Here is a 17,656-nt window from a genome sequence, read left to right as displayed (position 1 = left end):
GTGTTTGTGGGGAGGCACAGTGGCCTTGGTTGGGATATTCCTTCCTTCCTTCCTTCCCTTCCTTCCTTCCTTCCTTCCTTTCCTCAAAACATCAATAAAGATGTCCTAATTCTAATCTAAACTCATGGATTTCTGAGAGCCACCCAGGGAATTCTGGCAGTCTCTTCCACCTCCAAGGAACTGAAAACTAAAGATTTTATCTTACGAAAAAATGAAGTAGTTCCAGAAGACTGAGGCATACCTTTTCCCAAGAGACTCATAGTTGCTTCAGTGCACTTTAATACATCCCATCTATACAGGCTGTTAGGTGTGAACTAGCAGAAGTCTGATCTTAACTTTCTTTCTGCTGGACATCTCTTTTTGTGGATGAGGTAGAGAGACACAGGGAGGCTACTCTTGCTCTATCATACCGATTTCACATTAGTGATGTAGTAGTATAGAATATTAGTATTTCAAGCTCTCTCAAACATAACATGTCTTTACAAACTTCCTAGAAAATCATCTTTCCCCAGTCTTGACTGCCATCTGCTATTTCAACTCAGGACGCGGGAAAGAAGTGGATTTTCTGCACAGTCATTCTCTTTTGCATTTCAGCTGGCTTGGGTTTACTATGATTACTTGAAAAAAATCTAAATAGCCCTGTAAGAATCTAAGAAATACTTATAGGAAGCATCTTTCTAAGTGTGCAAGACATTATGTGCATAAAAAGAGCAGCTAATAGCCAGCAATTTGGCATATTGTTCTGATTTTGTTAGCTTTATCACTGTTTTCACAGGACGGTGGCTTTGAAAAAATGACCACAGAAAACAGTAGTAATACCCATTACTGGAAATAAAGTCTGGAGGTGTATCTCTTGCTTGCTTATCTTTGGCATATTTAGGATTCAGGGTTTCTTTAACCAATTAAGCCTGAGCAAGGAACACTTATCCACGTGCATGCAGTGCATTCACTCCCATATAACTAATTTCTGTTAATGCTATGAAATTGTTTTCTTTCATTTTTACATAGTTTCCAGACCTGCAGACATTCAAGTACATAAATAAGACTCCTGACTTCAATCAGATTACAATTGGGAATGAGGTACTTAGGCATGTGCAGCACCTGGTTGCAGAATTAAGATCATTCATCTTTTGGGTCTCCTTAGGCAATTATAGTGTGAGATATGTGCGCATGGACGATAGGATTCATGCAATGTGGGCTTCTTTACCTAAGATGAGCAAAAAAGCTGTTAGAAATCAAAGGACAATCCAGACAGCTAACGCAGCAGCTCCTGCAGTAAGTACATCAGCTCCAATCAATCACCCTATTCACACACTACGACATTTAGATGAGGAAATACTGTGAGTATATAGAGTTCATTAACCAGTTCAAGCCAAAGGGAAGTGTGGGCCTATGTGTTTCATCAAAATTAAGGATATTTTTTGAATCACCCTAAAAAAACATTACATCTGATGTCTGAGAGAGGACAGCATCTTGCAAGACCACTATTCACCTAGCTTTACCCAACTATCTTGAAAAGAAGTTCATGGCTTCTTTGGTGTCTACAAGTTTCATTAACAAGTATGTAGACTCAAAACGATGCATGATGTTAACAATCTTAGTGTAATATGTCTCATTTTAACCTAAATTCCTCATTAATTATTTCATGTATTTTTCTATGTCATAGATGTGTGTATTTCCAGCAGTAAAAGTATTTTTCAGTATTTTGCTGAAATAGATTAAAAATCTATTTGCTTATCAGATTAAAAACTGTTCAAATTATATTAACATTTAAACATCATAAAGATTGGATATTCAGACTCCTTGGAACAGAGTTTACATTCCAAGCATTTTTCTTGATTTGATGGGCCTACTCCTGGTGCAAGAGATTTCAAAGGAGGAAGGCTGCAAAGATTTAACACTTTTAGTACATATGTCTTCAAAGGATAACTTCTGAAACTTGGGAAAATATGTCATTGATACTGAACTGCCTATGAGCAGCCCATCTTACTGAATGTGTTACTTATTCAGATGCAGATTTATTTCCAAATTCCTAATACCTAATGATTTTCTTTTTCTGTCCAAAATCAATGCTAATATCACACAATGAATTTAAAAAAAAATCATTGTGAGCTGTATTAGAAGAGTTAATGAACTGAACTTAATATACTAAAGTAAGCATATTAGAGGAAAGAAAAGACTTTTCTGAATGTTTCTGAAAGTTGTTTTTAGTATATAGTCATTAATGTGTTAAGATGTACAAAAATGCATTAAAAGATCAGGAATATTTTCCTGCAGGTACTTAGAAGCTAATAAATAATGAATGTGATGATTAACTACATGGGCAGAAGTACAGAGCGTTACCAAGAAAAAAACTGCATAAAACCTGGCGTTTGAAGGGATGTGCACTATTGTTTTTAATATATAAAAACACTTGAACATACTCAGTTGTGTGTGAAGAGAAAACAAAAGAAGAAAGCGTGCTTGAATTAACATTGTATTTTCAAATGAAACAGATTTAAATATTGCCAAGAGCAGTGAGAGCGTCTGAAGGCGGGTGGAAGGGCAGAAGAGCCAGGTGAGCAGAGCACCGTGACGCCGTTCAGTGCTGCTTGAGTAGCCACAGAGGTTTGTGCAGGTCTAGAGAGCTGAAGTAAGACCACCACCAGGGCTTCTCCCTGCCCGGCGGTGACCCGCCTCGAGCCTCGGGCTGCCCGTGTTGGGCGTGAGGGTCAAAAAGCTCCAGCGGGTCATACGGGTCATACATGTCTTCCATCGACCGGCGGAGGAGCTTGTTAGGCCAAGCCTCAACAGGTCGCAATACAAAGTCGACTCGCCCAGCCCGTTTCATCTTGGCAGGAAGGGTGACCCTCTTCATCACCCGGCTGTATCCCACCGCTTGGGCGCTGATTATGTATGTCCCCGGCGGCAGGAGTCGCCAGTAGTCTCCATCAGCAGCTTAGGAAAGGTAAAGGCACAACAAAACTGAGCTTAGTTTTTAGTCTTGCATCCTTTATAGTTACATATTCACATACAGACACATGCACAGATAGCACAAGCGTTTAGGGGGCAGGTTTTGAAAAAAGTTCAGAAGCAAACTCTTGAATGACAAAAAGAGACTCCACCTGTGAAAATCTGGCCTTTGGGAACTATTGGAGTAAATTTCACATAGAAAATGTCAGTAACTGCTGTGCCTGTATCAAGGGGAAGGGAAGCTTTCCCTTATGCTGCTTTCCCAGGGGTACAAGGAATAACTCCGAAGAAATCGAATGAATTTAAAACTATATGAAACTTTATAGCATGTCTAAGGAGCCAAGAAATCCCTGCTTTTATTATATAACATTCAATTAGACATTAGACATTATAGCACCTAAGACTATGGAGTCGGAGCTACAGCAATTGCCATTAGTGTAAAATGGATGTAAATTTCCTCCAGCTGAAGGCTAGAGCCTGCAGGGAAAAGCAGGGAGTTTTAAAACAGAATATTTATCCTTCATTTTAAATTTCCTTTATTTTGAATGGTAAGTTTTTCAACTCAGTTAATATTGCATTGATGTTATTTTCTCATGGAATTCCTCAGTCTTTTTTAACACAAATTAAAAGACATTTTAATCATATGACATTCTTAACCCCACCTAACTCAAGAACAAATACTCCTTTTTCCTTCAATGTAAACACATTTTTTATTTAATTCTTAATTCTTTAAAGGTCCACTGCCAATGGAAAGCCATTGTCTGGGAAGAAGTTTGAAAAAGACCCTAATTCATGCCAGAGTCTCCCACCAGCCTCAAGAATCTGCATCATCTCCACCATTGTATCCCCTCTAATGTTAGTTTTTTTGAAACCTGGAAAGCATCCACTACTTTAGAAACCATTCTGGCTTTACGAATTGATTCAACAACTATCATTAGAGAAAATGTTACCATTCATGTCTTCTATTTTGCACTCCTATGGCCTACCCTGTTCTCACTGAAATCAATAATAAAATGAGAGCATTGATTTCAGTGAGAGCCTAAAAGCTCAGAAGTTTATGACTGTGAAAGTCAGCAGTTGCATATGCCTCAATACCTGTTTACCAGCTGGCGACAGGTATAAAGTGAACATAATTCAACGTTCTCATTTTTTGCATTTGATATAACTATTGTCCAAAAATCGCATATATTCATGCGATTTTCCACACGACCAAAAAAAGTTGCCTGCCCTTCAATCAAGAACAACAGTTATTCCTGTTGTTAAAATCAGTGTGGACCCTACTCTAATGTCTACACCTCACGCTCACAATATTTCAACTACCTTATTCTATCAGGGCGCCGCGCCTCCACATGCTGAGTTACAGCCCCTGAGCAGGGCTATTGCCATATTCCCCCAAACATGAAACATAAAGGTGGGTTTCTGAATCTCACTGAAGACACATTGGCTTTGATGGACAGCAGGCAGTTCCAGGTGGAAGTTTTAACAGCAAGGACTGCGTCATCCCAGAGACACGACAGACTCAACAGCCAGTTTGACGTGTCTTCTCTCCTGTTATTCTAGAAACAAACCCAGAGCTGAACCTTCAATTCTCTATTAAGGTGCCATTTCTATCAAATACGACAAGACTTTTGCAGGTTAAGCTCTCAGTGCTTTCACCCTGCCCCAGGAAAAAGCTCAAACTAAAAATATTACCTGTGGTGACATCATGCTGGATGCCCCTGACTGAAATACGAGCATTTTTTATTGGGTTGCCGAACTTATCAGACACAATTCCTTTTATCCCCCGATGAACCTGGCAAAGCAAAGCAAAGTTAGATGGGAGTCATTTACTATAGTACTACCTCCTCATCTTCTACAAGGAAACCCCCGTAGAGAGGAAACAATGTTCAAGAGGTTCAACCCGTTACAGAGGCTCTCGGGCGCTAAAGCCCCTTCAGATCACTGCCTCTGTTTTGGGAGCTCCAAGGGGGCTGAGGGAAAGGAATAACTGAACAAGAGCTTTTTTGGGCTAGGTATGTGGCTCTGAATTGAGCGTCCCTTCTCTGCACAGATCACTGGCACCTCATGATCTGACCATAGTATTTAAAGACTGTTCTGAATGTCTGCCCTAGACACAGAACCATGAACAAATGAAAAGTTAAGGCTTTAAAAAACAATCTGATGCTCTATACACAATGAGAAGGCATCACTGGTGCTATGAGTGAAGTTAATTCAGCATGCAGCAACGGCCCTTTAATCTATTCAAAGTGCAGCACTAAAAGATGTGTGAAACAAATCAGAACCAAGCAGAATTATTAGCTTTCACACAGTACCACTTATCAAAAAATACACTGCCATCCTGGCAGTAGAATCAATTAATGCGGGTTGTATAAGGAAACCAGGTCTTTAGTATTAGTTGAAATATATAGTTTTCATTTTCTTTCACTGAATCTAAAAGAATCCCAAACTGCTTAGAGGTAAAGAACCAAAACTGAACAACTGTCCTGTGATAGACACACTGCTACTAATTTAAAGTAGAGCAGAAGCATAAGAATAAAATAAGAGTAAGATGGATGCTTTTATATTAGTATTATTTAATGTACAATCTTTAACACAATATTTGTTAATAATTCTCAAATACACTAATGCACATTAATCAACATATAATATTTAAGAAAATTATTAATTTGTTAATATTCTTATTTAATATTAGTGAATAGGAATAGATGAGGGAATTCTTTAGCTGCTTGGGACTCATCATCGCTCTGCTGCCTACACTTCACTACATGTCAGAACGTCGTGATAGCAGTGTGTATAATATCCTTTTTCCCTTCTCTACAAGCACAGAACCCAGCTGCTTGAGGTGATGAGAAACGTGGTTGGTGACAAACTAAAGAGCGGTGTGAATTCTGTCACACAAGGAGGTGCACAAACAGCTCACTATATTTGAAGTTCAATAAAACAAAACAAAACAGGAAGAAATCCAAGTATTTAAACATTAAACCTCTTAGGGTTCTTCTTTTGCAACCTTCCGAAATAAAAACATTTTCTATTGGAAACTCTATATGACCTTTTTAAGTGAAAAGTGATTCCATTTTGATTTTTCTCCTGAACTGCTATGATCAACTTGAGCTGTTCTTTACTTCACTTCCCCCCACCCTTCTTTCTCTTCCTCCCATTTTTGCCTCCACGTTATCCTTTGTCACAAAAGAAAATTAGATAAAAAGAACAAAGCATCAAAACAATGGAAAAAAAATGTTTGCTTTTCTGTTGGAATATAGAGATGTTTAAAAATAAACACTAAAATATCCAACTTTACAGTAATTCTTAATACGAAGCTGGAAAAAACCCCTCTAGTCTAGCGACAGCATTTTTTTATTTAAGGTGAGGCTGTGTTGTCACTGCTCTTGTTAAATAGCCGTTCCATACTGAGTCAAGCTATTCACTAGAGGGTTTAGGAACGACTCAGTGTAAGGACTTGAAAACTGTCCCTTAAGAACTATTATGATGAAGCACTGCAATTTGTTTTTCAGCATGGTCTTGAGGATTTCTCATATGGATAGTGGGTAAATCTGGTCAGAAGAGTCATCTCAGACCCAAATTTAATTTACAATGAAGACATACTCAAAGTAGTATGACCTCATCCAACTTCAATAATAATTTTGCAATTACAACATGATGGGATAAAAATGACAAAATTGAAATTTCTTTAACAATGTCGATTTGTTTTGATCTAGTAAATACACTGTCTTTGGTTTTGCCTCAAGTCTGTGCCACGTAAGTTTGGGAGAGTGTTTTGATACCACGTCTGATGGGGAGAAGAGATCAGCGTTTATGAAAATGAATTCTACTTCTGCGTGTTAAGCCAAGTAGATTTGTACACACACCAAACAGCCTGGTATATATCAGAATAAGAAAAGTTTGAATTGGTTATGGCAGACTTAATCCTTATCGGGAGTAATTCAGTCATCCTTATCTACAAAGTTGTTTTGCTTACTGTCCTGCATTTACTCAAAAAGCTTTTCCGGCATAGACTTCTACAGTATCTCACACTATAAAAATCTTTACATCTTGAAGACTTCAACTGCAATATATATGGATTTAACCCAGCTCCATTTGGATTCACTAAAACTCATTTTCATCAGACAGCTGTAAAATGAAATGAGTTTGGTGGTCTGTACTGTAGACTTTATTGAATGATAATACTTACCACAAGTAGCAAAAGGTTGCTTAGAAAGGCCATAAAAACACTCCTAACAATTTTAAATTACTGCGTACTCTATCAAAATAAGGCATGACAGAAAGCTAATCTACTAATGGCTGAAAGATGAGCAACTTCTGTTTCTGTGTTCACTTACTTATTGTCAGTGAGGTATTTGTTTTTGCTGAGCTTAAACTTACTATTAAAAATGACTTTTAAATGGCATATTTCAATGCTCACAAACATACAGTTGCTCCTTTAGAAGATCAGGTTTCAGATCTTTTTTAACTACTTTCCCCAAGAAATCAAGCTGAAAAGTGTGGAAACGGCATTTCTAGCAAGATACTTAGAACCTCTCCATTTCAGCTGAATCTAAATCTCCTGCTGCTGTGCGGTAGGGTTTGGGCCACAAACATGGAATATGGAAAGGAAAAAGTTCCAGAAGCTCTTTGGAAAGTAGAACCTTTTGGTTTATTCTTCAAGAGAAAGGTTGATTCATATTTTTCTGAATATGTGGGTTTTCTCTAGCATTCCATTTTGGACAGTTGATTTATAATGTTGTACAAAGTATTGACAGACAATTCCCTTTTCCACTGTTTTCAAGGCCTTTACAGTCCTCAGTCTCCATCATTCCTGCAAGGTAGGCAAAATATTATATGTGTGTCCCGCTAGACAAACTGAGGCACTGGGGTCCTGAGTGGAGTGTGATGATTGAGTCGGTGCTATCTCGTTGATAACTAACTGGGGAAACAGTAAAGAAGTGAATATTGACAAAGAATGAAGAAGAAAAAACCTAAGCACAAAGGTCTGTAAAAGCAGAGCTGTACCATTTCCATGTAATTCAGAAGGGCATCTCTGTTTTCATGCCAGATTGTAAACAGTTCTTCCTGCAAAGGAAACTTTTCACATCCTACCTCCACGGTAACTTCAAAGCAATTTGTGTGAAGGTAATTAAAATCTGCCATACCTACAGGTTTAAAAAGAAAAAGGAGAGATCATGAACAAGCCATTTAACCCTTAACTGGAGCTTTGCTGTTGCAGTCAGCTGAATGCAATCCCTGTGGGTGTGGATATACATATTGTAAAGAGTGTGCACGGCCAATATATAAAAAGTATTCAACACATTCAGAATTCTACAACTCGTTTCAACTACAAATTAACTAATGACAACGACACTTCTTTCAGGCAAAAAAGCATCATTTTAAATTATTATTCACCTGACCAAGAATCAGCGATAGAGAGATAAGGATTGGTTAATCATGGTAGTTGGATAATCGGCTGTATCAGAGGTGATTGCCAAGGGTCACCAGCAAAGATATGACCTTTTGCCTTTAGTATGTTCAAAACTGTTTCTGTACAAAAGAGACTGGATATAATTTTCAGAAGAATGTAAGCCAAAGATATTTAAACCTAATTCTCACTCATGCCCCAAAGCTCTCTAAATGCCTAGTTTCAACATAATTATTTGGGTATCCAGCTGAGTCCTATTTGAAAACACAACTGAAGCACTGCTGAAAATTTTATGAATGCTGATATTTCATCCATGCCACTATTTCAGGACTCCTGAAGAAAACTAAATACTATTATTGGGGAAATCAAATTAGCAACCTCAGCACAAATGAATGGAATGTTTGTCTCTTGTAGTTTCTCCTGAAAAAGAGTTTATTTAAACTGCACTTGCATAGTCTGCAGGAGGGGTTCAAATTCATGTTGCTAAGGAAAGAGAGCATAGCATTAAGCACTTATTTCTACATTTCAGATTTTAAAACTAGAATGATATTATATGCATGACACATTTGACCCTTGTATAACTTGTTAACTTTTCTCAGGTCATATCAGGGCTGAATACATCCCATGGTATCTGAATATAAATGTTACCAACATACATTTTGGTACTTAAATCCCTTACAGGTTACTTTTTGCAGGGGTCTGACCTAAAGCAAACTGAAATGAATAAAATTATTTCTTTCAAAACCTTGTGTCTCATAAAGGTCATATAGAGGTTTTACCTCACTTGATATGATGGTAAAGTGGTTTTACCTCCAGTGAAGCTGTACCACTCAGCACCATTTATAATACCTCCGCGTTTTACAAAATTTCCACCACAACGAAGTTCGGATCGGTCCGAGATGACTGGATGTGCATCTGCATAGGTTTTAGCCAGCATTTTAAACATCTGTAACAAAAGGGTTTGAAATACATTTGCTTTTACAAACTGTAAACACTGTCATTGCTGCTATTAACTATTGCTGTTGCAAGCCCAGAAAACGAGCCACCCTGTGTCCTCGACGCTGATGGAGGGGGTGAGCCTCCGTGCAAGGATATTCTGCCAGGAAGTTTTCACTTGTCCTCTTCTCCAAGGTCCTTCTCTGCAATCCAATTCATTTAGCCAGAGGTAACATTAAATACCAGTGGATTTTGTGATACTTGGCTTCAACCTATCACCTGGGGCAGGATTAGAGGGCTTGTTTGGTTGTAATTCAAGTCCCAGGTTTTAAAGCTGAAATTAGCTCTCCCTGTAATGTTTTATCTCTTGCTATTTTTACCGTTTCAAAAATACCTACTCCAGCCCAACCAGATCTTTGCATTGGCCGCTGCTGTTTAAAACAGACAGCGTCAATTTGCTTTGCACTTATCATTCACACAGGACAACCTGCCAGTCTGATCTCAATGACAGGTGCTTCTTTGTGGGGCAGAGACCATTCCTAAAAAGCAAAGGACAGGATGCGGTGATGGAGGATGTCACCACTGATTTCCTAAGAGTGTTGAGACTGATGAAGAGCAGAGGAGTCACCACCCAGAAAGGAAAAGTGACAGGTACATGTAGTACAGCAGTGATCTGCAGAAACCATTTCTTTGAATCAGGTTCCTGCCATTTTTCTCCAATGTTTATTCCAAATTTGTTCAGAAATCCCCCCTCTCCTTTTTGTTTATTTGAACCTCATCTACAAAAGCTATAATTTCAGATTTCAACATTGAAATGACAGCAATTATCAGATACTACTAGATCCTACTACTCAGCATCATGAGTTTCATTGCATATTGCTTAAGAGAACATGTGCAAGAAGTTGGGTGGCTAAAATCCTATTTTTAGAAGTGATCCTAAAACTTTATCTTTGAAGTTGTCATCAAGGATAAAGACCAAAATGACCAAGCACACAGCTTTCATCTAATATTTACGAATGTTTCTAATAATCACAAAGCTGAGCCAAATATGGGATCGGGTAGGTGACCAAGGAAAGGTGGAAAGAGAGTGATATGTAAGTGTGAAGACAATTTACCAAAATACTTCTGATGACCAGACACTAAAAATCCTGATAATACAAAATGCTTTTGTATGTCCCTTGAGTTTCTATGTGCCTAAGTATTGCTCAGCCCAGACAATTATGCCTCCTTCAAAGTTCTGCTGGAAAGAAATGGATGTTAATTAAATATGGTAAGAAGAACTTTTACTGCCAATAGTTTGGCGTTAGGCCCGATATCTTTAATTTCTACAGGAATTTGGGTTCCAGTTCTGTGGAAGATATTTGTTAAAATTTTAGAAGGTGCCTATGTGACTTAGGAGTATGCTCCTCACCTTTCCCAAAGACATCTGCAGATGTTTTATTTCCAGTGACCAAGTCTTTCTTCTCTTGTTTCACACCAAGAGGCGTAAGGCTTTTGCCTGGCCACTGGTGCAAGTGAACGAAGATGGGTGGCAGTGAGAAGAGAAAATGAGAAATCCAAAATCAAGTGAACTTGATTTAAAAAAAAAAGTTAAACTTTTTTAAAAACAAGTTAAAATCTGTTCAGATAGCAATATGCTTATTATCACTTAGCAGATAAGGTATGACCAGTCACGGACCTCAAAAACCCTAGACAGTTAGGTGTAACGCAGTGGAACAAAAAGGGAAAAAACACAGAGGAATCCTTGTGACTTTGGAAGCGTGATGCTTCATTCCGTAAAACGGGATCAGTGCTGTTACCTTGGCCAGCGCTTTTCCCCCACTGATTGTCACAGGTTGGGTTTTTCAGAGGGAGGGAAGGGAGTGTTTCCATTCACCAAAGGGAGTGAACTTGACTTGGTGTACACCTTTCTGCTCCTGTGCACACTGGCATCAGTGCAGCTTCTTATGTAACACAAAGCAACAAGAGTCTGCTAAAAAAATCCATCTCCACAAAAGCCAAAAATGGGATAGTTCTGGATTAGGTGAGCTGAACCAGATGCAAGTATGTGAATGTAAGGACATGGTCCTCCTTGGTCCCAGCAGGTACCAGCCCAGGCTGCGATGCAGGCTAAAGAGGCTTGAAATCCGCAGCGTCTTGGATTCTTGTGCTATCACACATACACCATGAGAGACATAGGGAGGTGGCAGCACCCAGATGCATTTTCAAAAGGGGCAATCTGGTTTGAATGTACTTTGCAGAATTTGACTTTTTAATTTCTGGCCATTATCTGCACTGCAGCATTTCACCCTGGGCTGCAGCCAAGGGTGCAAACTTGCCTCATTTTCCCTTGCATGGCAAACTCGACAGGTCAGCGGTCAGAACAAGGGTTATGGCTAATGTATGGCAGCTAAAACAAGCTCCTATATTTCAGGATGCATGTTCCCCAGCAGCAGCAGCTGCAGATGACATTATTTAAATGCAGGGCACTTCACAGGTACAGGTTTTATAACTTTCTGAGCAAAATTTAAAGTGATGCTGGTAGTGTTGTTAAGGTTCCTGTGCTGACTCATTTGAAAAATTGGTTTTAATTGAGGACATCCCCAGCCCTCCCCTGTATGTTTTAAACTTCCAAGTTTGTAGCCATCTTCTCAGGCTTCGCAGCCACTGACTATGCAGCAGCCACCGGTGTAAGGTCCTGTGTCTTACACTGTCACAAACCAGGGATGCCATTAGGGCTTGCCCAGCTGCTCACTGCATTGGGATGGAGCACTTTGTACATGTGACTGCATCGTTTCACTCAAAACTCACGTGATGTCCCTGACTGGAGATGATGGAGGGACTGCTGTCCTTCCATCCCACAGGCGAACTGCTTGATAAGGCACACATGGCCATATTCCTCCACCATCTACACATAAATCAGGATACGCCTAGCCCAGGCGATGGGATATAAGTGCACAGGTTTATCATTTCCCCTAATCCTCACCAAGAGCTTCTGTAGCTTTCATTACGACCCATCAGACATTTCTTACATGGGCTTTTTACTGTGCAGTGCCTGGTCTATTTTATTGCTAAATCATCGTCACACATGCATAGTCAGTAGGTATTGTACGGCTCAGAAAAAATGGATTGATATAGAAAATGTTTAATAGTCATAAATATTTAAATATTTAATAGGTGCTGGTGAGAACTGTCACTTTAGAAGAAGTCAGCCCAGAGATACGCTCAAAGATAATGGATGCTTCAAGTCAAAGATCAACTTCTGACTATTTTCAACTGCTGTTCGTTATATAATGTTCCACTGTTTCTTAAGAGACCAGGGACATTTTTAACATACGCTAGAAGGCTTAAAAGCTAGCTGTTCTCCTAGTGGGCATGTCGGCAATGAATACTAGATTGAGGAAACCAAAGGGAAATAGGAAAGATGGCAAAATATTTCACAGAAGATTTACAGTGAGTCCCAAATGGGGAACTTTCCAGGGACAGAGAGGGAAAAACCATTCCCGTTCATCTGACCTGGTAATAAATGTTACAAGGCTGCCACCATATGGCAGCCAGCCTTTTTTTTTCCCTACAGATTCCAACAGAAAATAACACTGCTGGTCAACTTGTTCCTTTTCTTCTGGAAATCAGTGGTAAAAATATCATAGTCATAAAAATATCATAGTCTTCACCATTTAAATAATAAAAGCCTGGCTTTTCCTAACCTGTGCCTTGTCAAATCATGTTTGGCCTCACAAAACGTGCGTAAATCTTTACAGATCAAGCTGATAGTGTGTAAATGATCCTATATTTTCAAACATACTAAATAAATGTATAAATCATATTATATATATGTGTATATACATGCATTATATATACAAACATGTGATTTATTACATATTTAATACATACATGCATACATATACACACTTGTAGACATACAATCTAAATAAATAAAAGTTTGTTACTTGTTAAAAGAAAAAGTTTCCATAGTTACACACGTGGAAACCATACTGATATGCTCACCCTGCAAAACCAATATTACCTTCTCATCAGGTGTGGGGGAGAACATTTTTTCTTCCATAGGATGCCTTGAATAGTCATAAGGATAGGTCACAACTAGCTCACCCCCATGGAGGCTGGCAGAGAGCACGAATGGGATAGACCTCAACCACTTCATGACTGCTTTCGTCTCAGGGGCCACCTGAAATCCAGGAGAAAAAAAATCTGTGAGGAGTCATGCAGCTCTGAAGGGATTTGGTCCTGGGCAGGACGAAGCCCAGCAGAGAAGGGAGTGTGTCAGACAGAAGAACCATGAGGCTCTTGGGCTCTTCCATCCCAAAGGTTAATGGGGAAAGAGTGTCAGTTTGCTCCAGGGAACAGATGAGACACCCTGTTCACTGTGGAAAAATGAAAAAAAAAAAGAAAGAGAAACTTTGACAGAAGAATAACCTTTTATTACAGTGACATTTTCAGCAGTTCAAAGTGATGATGGCAGCATTTTAGACTTGAAAAATCGTAGTGTTGTACCACTACTTGTAAACCAAACTCCTTATCTAATTCCATTTCTGAATCAGCAGGATTGACTTTGGATGGATAAATTGGAATATGGGGATCAATCCCCCCGGCATGCAGGAGGCTCCTCCATCCCCTTTTTCTGAGGAATAATTTCACGGACCTGCTCTAGCGTTAGTTAATTCTTAGGGGTAACAGTGTCATCTGGTGGCGGCTCCCTGCAAGCCCAGACACATGCCAGTGCCCTTGGAGGAGGTGAGGCTCCTTTCCTTGCAGCTTGTGAAGTTACCAGGGGAAAAGTGGGTGAGGGCAGAGGCTGCTAATCCGGACTCTGCTTTGCACAAGTGCAGATATGCAGGTTTTAAAAAAATGAGCAACATCTGTTATGAGGGACTTAGTCCAGCATCTATACAGGGCTGCTAACATTGCACATCACCCTTTGCTTTGATTCCATCAGCCGTTAGAAAATCATCCAGCCAGGATCCCAGCGTGGCTGATGACTAGTAACAGTGAATCAAGTCAGCAATGTGCAGGAAAAAAAAACACAAAACAAACAAACAACAACCAAACAAACCAAAACCCTAAACATTAGGGTTGCAATAATAGTAATTCCTGTTTTCTTTGGATCAGTCCCTATTCTGGTATTGGTAAATCACAGCTTTGGGGATGCAGTGGGTAGCACAAACATAGGTGTGGAGCAGAGAAAAACACTGTGAAGCAAAGGTGCACCATGGATGTGTTACAGCTCCCAGCAATGAGGTAGGAAGCAAAGGGTCTCAGGAGAAAGCCATGTCTAAATACAGTTTTACCTGGAATGATTTAAGAAGATATTACCCTGCCCATTCCTGACCTACGCAGGAGGCTACCACCCTTCAGATGCCGCAGTTATTAACTGAGTCCTCCTAGTTTTCAGGTTTCCTTGAAATGCCATTCTGTAGTCGTCAAGCTGCACTAGTGCCTCCAGCCACTGCAGGTATACTATTTGAAAAGGCTGTACCTTGTACTTGGGAAGAAATAGGAACCTGAGGGTTCCCACTGCTGTAAGGTGAATCATTGAATCAGTAGTTTGTGGTTAGCATAGGGACACAAGTCAGACTGTGCCACTTGTCCTCAGGAGAAACAGGCCAGGTCCAGTTTATCTATCAGCCTATTGGTAGCCTCTGAATCTCTGTGTCGCAACCCTTTCAACCTCAGTATTAGAAAGAGGCCACTTAAATAGAGGATGAGATGTAACAGGTAAAGTCTGACCAACTCAGGAACACACAGAATGCACTTTGCACACCAGAAACCTAACCAAGGTTTTTTGTATAATTGGGAAGATTAGACACAGAGTTTCCAGGAAGGTCATGACCTGAAAAACATTTTTAAAAAGGCAGATAAAGGGCACTCCGAAAGGAAAGGACAAATGCTCTGCACTTTTTGCAGTTTCACACACCCACTCACACAACACAGAGGTGGGAGAAGAAAACAGCCCACCAGGCTTTGTGAAAAGGAACCTGGCAGTGTCTGAAGAATGCTACCTGCAGCAGTCAAAGTATTTGCTTTTCTGGTCTTTGTACAGTGCCCTGGGATGGTCTGATAATGACCTTTATCCCAAGGGAATTTGGGACTGAACCAGCCGCTCTCAGATGAACCCTGAAAGTGCTTTGTTCATCCTTTGAGCCCATCTCTTCTGAAGAGCAGAAGACCCCAGGTGGCTTGTAAGGGGCTGTGAGCGGCACTGCCTGCCCCACAGGCCCCTGCTTGGGGGTGCACAGGGTGGCTGAGGAGCTGGCAATAAGCCTGCATCCTCCAAGCCCCACAGCACCAGCACTCCCCAGGAAGATGCTGCCCCAAACTCTCAGCAGCTCCCTGCCCTGCCTGCAGCTGCCCCAGCTCCTGCTGCCCAGCCAGAGAGGGCATGCCTGACGCCAGAATCAGACCTGCTTTCAAACAGCAGTCTCGGGCCTCGGTAAGATTTTTAAGTTGCTTCTGCAATTCAGTGGGCAAGGGTGAAATGCACAGTTTTACTCAGAGAGCTCCTAAATTCAGTCGCTCCCCCTGATTAGCCAACTGGCTTACTAGATACCTGCACAACCCACAAGACACTGCTGTGTCACAGGGCCAACATCTTACTGAAGCGAATGTTGTGGAAAATCAGGAGGTTCAATGTCACTATTTTTATCCTAATAGCGTTTCAGTGACAACATGTACAGTGATTAAGGCTTTGAAATGTGCACATCCTGGTTCAGCTCCACTGGATGATATCAGATACTATCTGTGTCACTCTGACCTTTGACTATTCATAGACTTTTCCTTTAATGTGGGTTTTGATCTTTTTTTTCACCAGGGCTCTTGTTTTTTAGTCAGAGGAGATCAATTTTAAAGTATCCATTCCATAAGAACAATTTTAGGCACAATTAGAAAACGGCTAAATTATTTCTGTGTAAGTACAGGGAATGGCCACTACCCTTTTTAAACCTGAATCTCATTTCTGTCAATTATACTGCAATTAGTCACTGTCTCCATGGCTTTCAAAGATTTCTTTTTTCCCTTTTAGAAGCAACCAGACTCATTTTTCTAAAGACTATGCAAGCCTTCACTGGCACAGACTTCCAAATTCTGTTTGAATCAAGCCAATTTAACTGACTTCATTTCAGATTAAGACTGAAGTCTCTCAGTCTGAGCCCTCAGACCACTTATAACAATAATTCATAATAGTGGGGAACAAAACACGCTGTACAGCAAGGGTTACGGGGAGGCAGGAGCTGTCCTGAGTTTATGGGGTTGGCTGGGAGCTCGCTTTCCATTTTCTGATCTTTTTACAGCACCCTGCAATACTCAGATAATTACCGTAATAAGGCAGGTAATAAACACTATTAAGTAAATGAAAGCTGAGAGGCTGGTGTTGAAACACCCAATCTAATGCTTTTGCGTGCACAAAGCCAACTACTGTAAGAGCCATGGGTTCATCTGCCTGACAAAATTGAAGCTCATTATGGGAGAGCTGATTTGGCTGTCCTGTGATACCACCAGCAGAGGAGAGGGACTTGAGGCTGTGAGACCGCTTACTGCCAGGTTTCTGAACCATGTGAAACTGCAGTCGTCAAGGAGATTTTGTGGTGCCATCCAGGTCACAGGCAAATTGGTTCCCTCATTTGCTCTGCAAAGCACATAGATTTGGAGATGCTTTGGGTGTTGTTTTGGTCAGGACCCACTTTGGGGTCAGGAGAATATCTAGAGGTTCCCTGAGGCTTGGTGCTGTGAGGAATGAATCATTGGACCATCACCTTATCTGAATTTCTTCTTCAAAAACAAGAAAAGCTTTGCAGGAGAAGGGACGTATTTATAACCCTGGGTCTGCACCCACTGAGGCAGAGCTCAGACAGAGGGTGATTGTGTGCCAAGGCTCCCCGGTCCCTTGTCCGTGGTGACAGACACCCCTGGGTGACCAGCACTAGGGCAGAGCTGGCCGCAGCAGTGGGGGTAACTGTGGGAGAAATGTTAGGCTGTCTCCATCCAGCCCTCTATAAACTGCTATGATGTTACGCAGTGTCTAAGAAAGCTAAACACATGGTTGTGAAAATGACTTCTGCAAGTGGCTGCCTACTGCTGACCATCCCAAAGACCATCAGAAGAACCAGGGCAGAAGCAGGACTCAGAAGAGGGAATGGGGAGGTTAGAGCCAGAAAATCCAGAGAGTTACGGGGACTCTGGGCTGCACAGTGTGAGACAAGCTCACAGCTTGCACTGGGCACTGGCACAAAGAGGGGTCAAAGCCATGTTTCTCCTTCCTCAGTGGTGCTTGGGCCTTCAACCCTGCACCTCTGGATGCAGAGAGAGAGTAAGTACACGGCTGGAGGGAGATCTCCATCCTTTCCTTCATACCTCAAAGTCTTCTGC

The 17,656-nt window shown here is 40.7% G+C and overlaps 1 protein-coding gene across 1 annotated transcript in view; it reads right to left on the bottom strand.

Moving 5' to 3' along the window:
• Positions 1-1,913: 1,913 nt before the first annotated feature.
• CPZ (carboxypeptidase Z) overlaps positions 1,914-17,656 on the bottom strand; it is a 38,866-nt gene continuing 23,123 nt past the window's right edge. Inside the window, exons 7-11 of the mRNA XM_009285375.2 lie at positions 13,305-13,463; positions 9,173-9,308; positions 7,960-8,099; positions 4,645-4,744; positions 1,914-2,937 (exon numbers count right to left, since the gene is read on the bottom strand). Of these exons, the coding sequence (XP_009283650.1) occupies positions 2,582-2,937; positions 4,645-4,744; positions 7,960-8,099; positions 9,173-9,308; positions 13,305-13,463 (891 nt within the window). The 3' untranslated portion in view covers positions 1,914-2,581. The remainder of the gene's footprint in view (positions 2,938-4,644; positions 4,745-7,959; positions 8,100-9,172; positions 9,309-13,304; positions 13,464-17,656) is intronic.

The sequence above is a fragment of the Aptenodytes forsteri genome, unplaced genomic scaffold (assembly GCF_000699145.1).
Source record: "Aptenodytes forsteri isolate BGI_AS27 unplaced genomic scaffold, ASM69914v1 Scaffold88, whole genome shotgun sequence".
NCBI lineage: Eukaryota > Metazoa > Chordata > Aves > Sphenisciformes > Spheniscidae > Aptenodytes > Aptenodytes forsteri.
This window is presented reverse-complemented; position numbering and strand designations above follow the sequence as displayed.